The 12,142-nt window shown below is 40.0% G+C and overlaps 1 protein-coding gene across 2 annotated transcripts in view; it reads left to right on the top strand.

Moving 5' to 3' along the window:
- The window catches only part of LOC114648192 (TRAF3-interacting JNK-activating modulator), an 84,282-nt gene that overhangs the window by 36,014 nt on the left and 36,126 nt on the right, over positions 1–12,142 (top strand). For both annotated transcript variants that reach the window (XM_028797079.2, XM_028797077.2), the window contains exons 5-7: positions 201–228; positions 1,511–1,540; positions 7,945–8,040. In XM_028797079.2, coding sequence (XP_028652912.2) covers positions 201–228; positions 1,511–1,540; positions 7,945–8,040 — 154 coding nt within the window. The remainder of the gene's footprint in view (positions 1–200; positions 229–1,510; positions 1,541–7,944; positions 8,041–12,142) is intronic.

The raw sequence follows: 12,142 nt of genomic DNA, 5'->3' as shown, positions 1-12,142 counted from the left end.
AATTAAAAATAGCTGAAGGCCCTTGCATATTTGAGGAGCAATCAGTTTATTAATTTCCTGTCTCAGGTAAAGCCAGCACAACCAAACCCTCCACCAACTTCACCATCACTGGATGGTCATTTTATTGAAGTGAAAAGTGGGAGGGGCTTAAGTAGATCATCTGAATGGAGAAGCTTACATTGTGCTCTTTTTGGTAACAGGAATGGTGTGGCAGCTGTGCTGGAAAAGGTAAGGATAACATTCCTTTTTTCTCGTCACTGTCCATTTTTTGTTCTTTGAACCCTGTGATTTCATTCATGTTCTAAAGTTTATAAAGTTGAGGCAACAACTCCCAATTATATGCCAAAACACCGCAAGCTTATGATTGGCAAGATTTTAAAGAAAATTAAAAATGATCCAAAGGTGATGCAAGATTACTACCAGTTGGTATTTATGAGGGCCTTTCATGAAAAAATACTGCATTATATGTTTCAATAATAGCTAATAACATTTATTAGAGGCATTAGAGCTTGAAAGCAAGTAAGCAAAAATGGCAACTGGCCAAAAATATATTACAGGTTGTTCTATCCATTCATACACTCATTATTGGACTCACTGAAATCACTTTAGGGTCTCCGGGTCCTAATCTATCCTGGAAGAAGCAGGTATGAGACAAGAATCTACTCTAAATTAAATAAAATTAGATATCAAGTGATGGCAAAGGTAACACAGAAAATCACAATGTCGGCAGCAGACATCAAAATCTTGTATTCACCTGTGATGGACTGACCTTCATCATGCCATGTATTTCAAGTATTTGGGATGCTAGCTCAGAAAATTTCAAATCAGACATCAGTTTTTATTGCCATGCTCCATAGTTTTCCTTAATAATGCTAGACAAACTGGGCACTGTATTTGGGACTGGGAATGTTTCCAGACTCTTCTTATTGTGTGATGCTGCTAAAACTAAAAGCTGTAGTCAATATTTATATCTATAAAGCATCTGTGTGCTTTTTCCTTTGAGCGCTGAAATTGTGAGTTCATATGAATGGAAATATTTTGTTGTAAGCACTTTGTGTGGTCTTGATAAGTTTACTTTGTCCACAGCAACCCCTACCTCAAACATCCTTCTACACTCTGGATCCTTTTCTCCTTGATTCAGTGAATGATTGCCTATGATTACCTATGAAAACCAACCCTGAGTGGGATGCCAATGCATCACAATAGTATAAATTGATGTATTTTCATACATGCATATATGGCCAATTGAAGAAAATTCAGCAGCAATATTTTCATGATCCATCTAAAAAGTGAGCATCGGAATTATGAGTTGATGAGAAAGTTAAACTTCAGCTATTTGTTTTTATCAGTGTGGTTTCTGAGAAATGGAAAAAGTGCCACTGCTCCACCCCTTCCTTTGCATCTCTGATTTCTTGTAGATTACAACGACGATCCTGCTATTACTGTTGCAGGCCTTGCTTCAACAGCACAATCAGTTTTTATTAATTTTTGTTTTACATTTCCATTGCAGGAAATTCTTGAGCTTTCAGATTACCTACAGGTATGTGGGATTAATGTTCTCTTTTTGACTATATACTGGACTAAGCCAGCCTGGTTTTTGTATTAACCTCAGATGGCATACATTTGGGAGGCAAGGGATTTGTTGTACAGCTCACATAACTTCATTTCCAATTATGTAGTCATTATATCACACTGACAGCTTCAATACAAATGCTTTCTTAAATAAATGTATTACTATTCAAATCCCAGCTTTGGTGCTTTCTGTAGTTTGAATTCTCTTCCAGTGTTGGTGGGATTTTCCTTTTATTACCCAGTCCAAAATCAAGTAGACACTTCTCAATTGGCTTGCTGTTTGTTTATCAAAATGTGCATGACTGCGCCCTTGAGATGCATACGCAGGCCTTGTGCTCATTGCTACCTTTGCTGCCAGGGTTCTTGTGAAACTGACCTGGTAGAAAGCAGATAAACAAAATGGATGAAACTATTTTTGTTATGAAGCTGTGCAACTTTTGCAATGTGAAAATCAAGTCTGTTTACAAGGACATTCGTTTTTCTTATCATGCTTCTGTTTTGCTATTTATGTATTTTACAATGGACATTCACTACTAGAAGATTGAGTTTTATGCATATCCATCACAAACATCTTGTGAACTGTAGGGGTTGCCAACCACAGAGGAACCATAGATAAAACACACTCACTAAAGAGGATATTTTGTGTAATCATTGTATTTTTCTTTGGACTTACATTTCTATATTTACAGTACATTTATATTTATTTGCACAGCAGATGCTTCTATCTAAAGTGACTTCCAAAAGAGGTCAACATGACTGAGTAAGCATCAGTCTGGGGGACTGATTGGGAACAAGCATTACAGGGCAAGCAATGCATATGCATAGAGTATACAGTACATACAAAACTGTCCAGCACAAGTGACGAACTTGAAGCAAAATACAAGCTAAAGCAATGCCTAGGCTATAAAACCTAATAGCTAATATTACTTATACAGAAATTCACCAAATAAGAGAGATTCTTAAATACATTGAAGGAATCACAATTTGCAATGGAGGTGAGCAGCTCCTTCCATCATCTTGAAGCTACAAATGAAAAGAGTTTGGATTGAGATTTGATAGTCCACAGAGGTGACATCAGCAGATGCCTTTTATCAGCAGACCTGAGTGTTTGGGAAGGAGCACAGGATCTCACAAGTGCCTCCATATACTGTATATAGGTGCTAGCTCGTTGACTACTTTGTAGGCAAACATCAAAGATTTGAGCTTAATACATGCCACTACAAGGAGCTAATGTAGTGATCTGAAAGGAGGAGTGATGTGCCCACCTCAGCTGGTTGAACACCAGATATGTTACTGCATTTTGAATCATCTGCAGTGGCTTGGTGACACATGCCAGTGCCTCTGCCAGCAGAGTGTTACAGTAGCCCAGACATGACAGGACCAAAGTGTGGTCCAAGAGCTGTGGTGCAAACTCAGTCAGGTAAGGGTTGATCTTGAGGATATTGTATAATAATCTGCAAAAGTGAGAGACCATAGCAACAAGGTCCTTGAAGGACAGTTGGTTATCAATCACCAGTCCGAGGTTGAGTGCAGACTTGACAGGAGTTAGCGATGATGGGCCAAGCAGTACAGAGATGGGGTGCTAAACAGATGCATGAGTTGGAATAACAGTTGTACGGGTTTTCTGAACAACCTTTATTTAAACCACATATTGAAGGGCTGTAGAACTATTTGGTGAAGTGGCTAATGCTGATGACTCTTAGTATCAGGGATCTATATTTGATTTCCAGCTAGACCACACATTCTCCCTATGTTTATGTGAATTTTTTTCTGGGTATTCTTGTTGTGTTCCAAATCCAAAAGATATGTGTGCTAGTTTAATTTCCCTATTGTAACTGTGTGAAGGTGCATTCATACAGTATGTGTATGTGATGGATAAGACTGTATACTGGTCTGTGACAGGAGAGAAGATAACATCTGTGACGCTGTTAGGAAATAAATGTGTGTATTTATAGTATGTACTGTATGTCTGAAACTTCATGGTAAGCCTACAGTGCTTGAGTGTGAGTGTGTGTAAGTTCTAATACTTCTAGTAGTAGTAATTGTATGGTATATGATTTACTGGTGTCCTATCTAGTGTTGCTTCCTGACTTACTCTTGATGTATGTATGTATGTATGTATGCATATATATATATATATATATATATATATATATATATATATATATATATATATACAGTATATATATTTTATATATATATATATTATATATATATATATATATATATATATATATATATATATACAGTGGTGTGAAAAACTATTTGCCCCCTTCCTGATTTCTTATTCTTTTGCATGTTTGTCACACAAAATGTTTCTGATCATCAAACACATTTAACCATTAGTCAAATATAACACAAGTAAACACAAAATGCAGTTTGTAAATGGTGGTTTTTATTATTTAGGGAGAAAAAAAAATCCAAACCTACATGGCCCTGTGTGAAAAAGTAATTGCCCCCTGAACCTAATAACTGGTTGGGCCACCCTTAGCAGCAATAACTGCAATCAAGCGTTTGTGATAACTTGCAATGAGTCTGTTACAGCGCTCTGGAGGCATTTTGGCCCACTCATCTTTGCAAAATTGTTGTAATTCAGCTTTATTTGAGGGTTTTCTAGCATGAACCGCCTTTTTAAGGTCATGCCATAGCATCTCAATTGGATTCAGGTCAGGACTTTGACTAGGCCACTCCAAAGTCTTCATTTTGTTTTTCTTCAGCCATTCAGAGGTGGATTTGCTGGTGTGTTTTGGGTCATTGTCCTGTTACAGCACCCAAGATCGCTTCAGCTTGAGTTGACGAACAGATGGCCGGACATTCTCCTTCAGGATTTTTTGGTAGACAGTAGAATTCATGGTTCCATCTATCACAGCAAGCCTTCCAGGTCCTGAAGCAGCAAAACAACCCCAGACCATCACACTACCACCACCATATTTTACTGTTGGTATGATGTTCTTTTTCTGAAATGCTGTGTTCCTTTTACGCCAGATGTAACGGGACATTTGCCTTCCAAAAACTTCAACTTTTGTCTCATCAGTCCACAAGGTATTTTCCCAAAAGTCTTGGCAATCATTGAGATGTTTCTTAGCAAAATTGAGACAAGCCCTAATGTTCTTTTTGCTTAACAGTGGTTTGCGTCTTGGAAATCTGCCATGCAGGCCGTTTTTGCCCAGTCTCTTTCTTATGGTGGAGTCGTGAACACTGACCTTAATTGAGGCAAGTGAGGCCTGCAGTTCTTTAGACGTTGTCCTGGGGTCTTTTGTGACCTCTCGGATGAGTCGTCTCTGCGCTCTTGAGGTAATTTTGGTCGGCCGGCCACTCCTGGGAAGGTTCACCACTGTTCCATGTTTTTGCCATTTGTGGATAATGGCTCTCACTGTGGTTCGCTGGAGTCCCAAAGCTTTAGAAATGGCTTTATAACCTTTACCAGACTGATAGATCTCAATTACTTCTGTTCTCATTTGTTCCTGAATTTCTTTGGATCTTGGCATGATGTCTAGCTTTTGAGGTGCTTTTGGTCTACTTCTCTGTGTCAGGCAGCTCCTATTTAAGTGATTTCTTGATTGAAACAGGTGTGGCAGTAATCAGGCCTGGGGGTGGCTACGGAAATTGAACTCAGGTGTGATACACCACAGTTAGGTTATTTTTTAACAAGGGGGCAATTACTTTTTCACACAGGGCCATGTAGGTTTGGATTTTTTTTCTCCCTAAATAATAAACACCATCATTGAAAAACTGCATTTTGTGTTTACTTGTGTTATATTTGACTAATGGTTAAATGTGTTTGATGATCAGAAACATTTTGTGTGACAAACATGCAAAAGAATAAGAAATCAGGAAGGGGGCAAATAGTTTTTCACACCACTTTATATATATATATATATATATATATATATATATATATATATATATATATATATATTAATGCACACCTAATATCTAATACATATTATTAAAAAAATTAAAGGAACACTTTTTAATCAGAGTATAGCATCAAGTCAATGAAACCTCTGGGATATTGATCTGGTCGGTTAAGTTAAATGAAATTAACAACAGGTGCACTAGAGGGGCAACAATGAAACGACCCCCAAAACAGGAATGGTTTAACAGGTGGAGGCCACTGACATTTTTCCACCCTCGTCTTTTCTGACTGTTTTTTCACTAGTTTTGCAGTTGGCTACAGTCAGTGTCACTCCTGGTAGCATGACGCGACACCTGGATCCTACAGAGGTTGCACAGGTAATCCAACTTCCCCAAGATGGCACATCAATACGTGCCATTGCCAGAAGGTTTGCTGTGTCTCCCAGCACAGTCTCACGGGCATGGAGGAGATTCCAGGAGACAGGCAGTTGCTCTTGGAGAACTGGACAGGGCTGTATAAGGTCCTTAACCCATCACCAGGACTGGTATCTGCTCCTTTGGGCAAGGAGGAACAGGATGAGCACTGCCAGAGCCCTACAAAATGACCTCCAGCAGGCCACTGGTGTGAATGTCTCTGACCAAACAATCAGAAAAAGACTTCATGAGGGTGGACTGAGGGCCCAATATCCATGGAGCTTGATTGGCATTTGCCATAGAATCCAGGAATTGGCAAGTCCACCACTAGTGCCCTATGCTATTCACAGATGAGAGCAAGTTCACCCTGAGCATATATGACAGATGTGAAAGGGTCTGGAGAAGCCGTGGAGAATGTTATGCTGCCTGTAACATCGTTTAGCATGACCAGTTTGGTGAAGGGTCAGTGATGGTCTGGGGAGGCATATCCATGGAGGGACGCGCAGATCTCTAAAGGATGGACAACAGCACCTTGACTGCCATTAGGTATCGGGATGAAATCCTTGGACCCACTGTCAGACCCACTGCTGGTAAAGTGGGTCCTGGGTTCCTCCTGATGCACAACAATGCCCAGCCTCATGTGGTGAGAGTATGTAGGCAGTTTCTGGAGGTTGAAGGAATTGATACCATTGACTGGCCCCCACACTCGCCTGACCTAAATCCAGTAGAACACCTCTGGGACATAATGTTTTGGTCCATCTGACGCTGCCAGGTTGCACCTTACACTGTCCAGGAGCTCAGTGATGCCCTGGTCCAGATCTGGGAGGAGATCTCCCATGACAATCCCCCCAGGAGGTCATCTCATTAGGAGCATGCCCCCCGACATTGTCAGGCATGCATACAAGAACGTGGGGGCCATACAAACTATGGAGTACGACTTTGAGTTGCTGCAATGAAATTTTGGCAAAACGAACTAGACTGCCGCATCATTTTTTCACTTTGGTTTTTGGGGTGTCTTTTTATTCAGCCCTCTGTAGGTTGAAAATTTTCATTTCCAACAAATGATGTGGCATCCTTTCGTTCCTAACACATTACTCAGTCCATAACAGTAGAGATATCCAGCAGGATTTTTTCCCCATTGAGATTTGATGTTTTTTCAAAGTGTTCTTTTAATTTTTTAATATTAATACATTAATATTAATATTTTATATAGACTTAAAATAGGAAAAAGAAACACACAGTTAGCTAAATATATTAGTACAAAACAGTCATGTACACACTTGGACAAATTAAGAGAGACAATCACACCATAGAAGACAGTAGAGTTACTGGAGGAAACTCGCCCAACCTCATAGAGAACAGGCACCAGACTGAAATTAACTCTCAGAGAGAAATGCTGTCAGGCAGTGATGTTAAAAGTTTCTTTACAATGCTATTTTGTTTATACATATATAGGCAAATGAATATACTAAGTAGGGTGGTGGTAAAAGCCTAAGTTCATTAAAATTCATTAAAAAGTGTTGACATCCATTATTTCCTGACTTATTATTCAGGGACACCCCACCACCCTCCACCCCAAACTCCAATTTGTTCACTCTCTGATGTGTTCTATAGAACTGCTGTGATCTTTTTGATTTTATAATTAGATTGCAGAAAAGCCCGCTCCTAATATGCGGTGGGGAGTTAAAGTTGAAAAGGTGAATGAGATGCAGCAGTGCACATAGAAGAACCTCAGGAAGGCTGTCAGGATTTTACTCTTTTCCTTTACATTTGCATGGGTCTGTGCTATAGAACAAACAGACCGAACACCTTTTGCCTCCTGTGCATGTGTCTGTGAATGTAAAAGATGTTTATTGAAATACAGTAATTTAATTACTATGAATATACTACCTTGACCCTACCGCCATAAAACATAGAAGTAGCAAATGTACGAGTGCAGTGATATGGATTCAGTTCCTCCCACATTTGATGACATGTGCTTTGTGTTCTTATGAAAACCTTGTGTACACACTAGAGAACCAGGAAATAAACACCAACAATTTAAAAATTTCTCAGCTTAAGACATTTACCTATTTTCATCTCTCTCTTTCTCTTCCACAGGAGGCCCTCGTGCGAGAACAGGCACTCAAAAAGAAGCTGGCTGTGCTGCAGCACGTTCTTTCCACTTTACTTTGCTCCTCGGAGAAACTGTGGAAGGTAACCCCATCTGAGGAATTTTATTTTTTATTTTCATACAGCAAAAAATAAATAAATTAATTAATAAAACTATTGGGGACTGTTCAGTGGAAGAAATCATTTTAAATCAAAGACCCACTTATTTACAGTAAAAAAAAAAATTTGCATTACCTGTTCCTGTTTTACAAGAATGGTGCCATACCTCACTTTGACAAAGTAGAAAGTCAGGTTTACATGAATAAATACAGATTGTCCTTCTAACATAGCACCTTTTATTGTATTCAGTAAAAGACTGTCAAGCAAAAAAAATAAAAAAATGCATGATTCATGGAACAAAGCCCTGGGTGCCACACAAACAAATGAAGAAGAAAAGTAACATGTAATTTTGGCTTCACTGATGCTAAGGCACCATTACAAACACTCAGATGAGTGTTGCATTTTTATTTATTTGAATGCACATTAATTATATGTAATGCATTGTAAGTAGCCTCCTACATGATCTATTATCTAAATATAACATACGTTATAAAATATCATATTGCACTAAGGATTTGGGTAACACTTTAGTTAAAAGGATCTACTAAATAAGTCAATAATGTTTATTATGCTCATGATCATTAATTGTTTCTCCTTTTAGACTCTTACTTCTTCCTAATTACACAATATTTTACTTATTTGACTGGAGTATATCATCACCTGGGCGGCACGGTGGCGCAGTGGGTAGCGCTGCTGCCTCGCAGTTGGGTGACCTGGGGACCTGGGTTCGCTTCCCGGGTCCTCCCTGCGTGGAGTTTGCATGTTCTCCCCGTGTCTGCGTGGGTTTCCTCCGGGCGCTCCGGTTTCCTCCCACAGTCCAAAGACATGCAGGTTAGGTGGATTGGCGATTCTAAATTGGCCCTAGTGTGTGCTTGGTGTGTGGGTGTGTTTGTGTGTGTCCTGCGGTTGGTTGGCACCCTGCCCAGGATTGGTTCCTGCCTTGTGCCCTGTGTTGGCTGGGATTGGCTCCAGCAGACCCCCGTAACCCTGTGTTCGGATTCAGCGGGTTGGAAAATGGATGGATGGATATCATCACCTTTTTAAAGTGTGATCTTCTTGATGTGTGCTTTATAAAAATACACTTTTAAAGTACAAAACTAAGCAATCTGCATGCCCATCTGTTAATCCATACATATATTTTTTAACATACTTTTCTACTACAGAAACAACCATTAAGTGTAACATAGGAAACATCTTTGGGTGGGTGGTCAGTCCATTTCTAGGCACAGTCATAAACACACCAACACTCATTCACACCATGTGACAGTCCAGGTCCACTCCACATTCCCTGGATGCTTCTGGGAGCCTCTTGAACTCAGGATATTTATAATACGAAATGAGCCAGGGAAATGGGGACACACAATCAGCAAGGGTTTGGTGTTGAAGTGCCTAATCATTCTTACTAAAAACCAAGCAAAAACAAAATGTTCAAAAGTGCAGTACAACAATCTTTACTAAATAATCCATTAAAGCACAGGTGCCATGTGGTGAATAAAATCCACTAAAAACAAGGTTAAAATCCTAGCCTGGTTTGTCTGTTAAAACAATCGCAAGACCCTATGCCTTTTCCTAACATCTGGCATCTCCTCAGCTTATCCCCTCAGGACCTTGCAGCATTAATGCCCACTGACAGGTCTAGTTATCCATTAAATCCCGGGTTCAGGTTCCTACTTACAGTCCATCAGTGTCCGTAGAACTCTCCTCCAAAACCCACGTATTTGTACCCCAGCCAGTCTGTCAGCGTCTGAAGGGAGACGCTGCACAATGGCGTTGCTCCTACTCCCCTTTGCTGCTCTGAGCGTTCCTTCTCCATCCCCCCATTTGAGTGCAGGCCTGCCCCTCATTACCTGGGGTCACACTCCCACACCACCTGCCTCCATTCTTAACCGCATAGACTCTTCTCATCGTGCCTTCATCTTCTTCCTTAACCTGTTTTGTGTTCTCTTTCCTCCTTTTCTGATCTGATTTTTCAATCTCCCTTTGCTGCCATACTGGCTCCCATATAGTGCCTGATTGGGTGAAGGTGCTCTTTTCTGCCTACTCTGAAGTGTTAATGAGGCACCTGACTGCCCTGCTCACATCTGCACGTAAATGTGAGATCAGCTAAGCACCCCAATCAAACCCAGTGTGGTGCAGCATGTAGACATCAGCACTCGTTTGGAGTGTCAATGCTACAGGACATGTTTTTATTATTTAAATATTGAGCTTCACCACGGACCTTTTAACACATACTATTTTAATATGGAGTTACCAATCAGCCTTACAACACCTTTATAATTTAATTGTCAGTTATAGGATGAAATAAGCAAGGTGTTCCGCTAAGCTGAGCAAGTCATGTATGTCTGAAGAGGATTGGAACGTTAGGTTTCAACCAAATTACACACGTTGAGATAAAATATCCAACACAGTGCAACTATAAGCAGTTTAACCAGGTTCATGCTGTAGCTACATTACAACAAAATTGCTGCCCAGGCTACCAAGGTATTTTTTAACAGTGGATGTTGGATAATTTCTAAAACCTTAACAGCTCAATTCCCTGTCAAAGGTACATTATTTCCAGTACTGCCTGGATAGGCTATTCAGATATTGCTGGAGAAGTTAGTCTTCTTTAAATATACACTGAAACTGGGATCCTAACGAAGAGACTTTATTTTATCTTGTACCTTTTGTAGTAAGTATGCAGTAAATTGAAGTTATTGTATAAAATAATTTTCTACATTGCAGTTATTATCTTTCTTTGATGAGTATGAAAAATACATTATTCTTCTAAACTCATGTAACATTTATGGACTTCAGCATTTGTAATCAACAGTATGGCAGATCATTAATAGATTTCTCTATCAAGAAAAGAAAAATATATATACACATACACTGTATACTGTATATAGTGACCTGTGGGGTGTATGTACTCCTCCTACCACCAAACAAACTCTTTTGAATTGTTTTGCATCTGTATAAATTAGAGATGCCTGTATTTAGTAAATCTTCATCACAGCATGTGAAAACTGTCTTCTCTGTACTTTAGCACTGCTGTGTCTTTTTGTAATATGGAAACCAGCACTGTACACAGTACTCAAGGTCAGGCCTCACCAGTGCATTAGAAAGCATAAGCATAACCTTCCTTGACCTATGCACTACACATTATGCTAAAAACTGAACATCCTATTACCCTTTTTAAAAATTTCTGTAATCTGTCTGGAAGTAGAAAACCAAGAGTTCCTGTATGATTCCCAGATCCTTCTCATAGAAAGTACTTTCCAGTTTCAAGCCTCTTATTGTGTATTGTCAGACACGGCAGTTTACTTCCTACATGGAATACTTTGCATTTAAATTCCATCCATCCATTATCCAACCCGCTATATCCTAACTACAGGGTCATGGGGGTCTGCTGGAGCCAATCTCAGCCAACACAGGGCGCAAGGCAGGAAACAAACCCCGGGCAGGGCGCCCAGCCCACCACAGGGCGCGCACACACACACACCCTCACACCAAGCACACACACTAGGGACAATTTAGAATTGCCAATGCACCTAACCTGCATGTCTTTGGACTGTGGGAGGAAACCGGTGCACCCGAAGGAAACCCACGCAGACACGGGGAGAACATGCAAACTCCACTCAGGAAGGGCCCGGGAAGCGAACCCAGGTCTCCTAACTGCCAGGCCATTTAAATTTCATCTCTCGCAAATCATCTCAAAACTGTTTTCTTTCTGGGTACCTGTGTAATGATTTGGCAGATTCTGCATTATCTATTATTCCGTCTAATTTAGTATCATGCGCAGACTTAACCAGCTTGCTTTTTATATTTGTGCCAAGATCATTTAAGTATTTTAAAAAGTGCAGTTGTTCCAGCACTGATTTCCAAGGGATACCACTTTTAGCCACCTAATTCAGAAAATGTTCCTTGCACCATAACCCTTTGCTTCTGACGTTTAAGCTAATTTTGCACTCACTCACCGAATGCTCACTGCACCATGGACACTGACTGCTTTAAGTCTGATCTCTGGCCTTTCACGTGGGACTGTATCAAAAACTTTAATTTGCACCCTTCTGATCATAAGGCATTTCACACTACTCTGATTCACCTA

The sequence above is a fragment of the Erpetoichthys calabaricus genome, chromosome 3, assembly GCF_900747795.2.
Source record: "Erpetoichthys calabaricus chromosome 3, fErpCal1.3, whole genome shotgun sequence".
Classification (NCBI taxonomy): Eukaryota; Metazoa; Chordata; class Cladistia; order Polypteriformes; family Polypteridae; genus Erpetoichthys; species Erpetoichthys calabaricus.
This window is presented reverse-complemented; position numbering and strand designations above follow the sequence as displayed.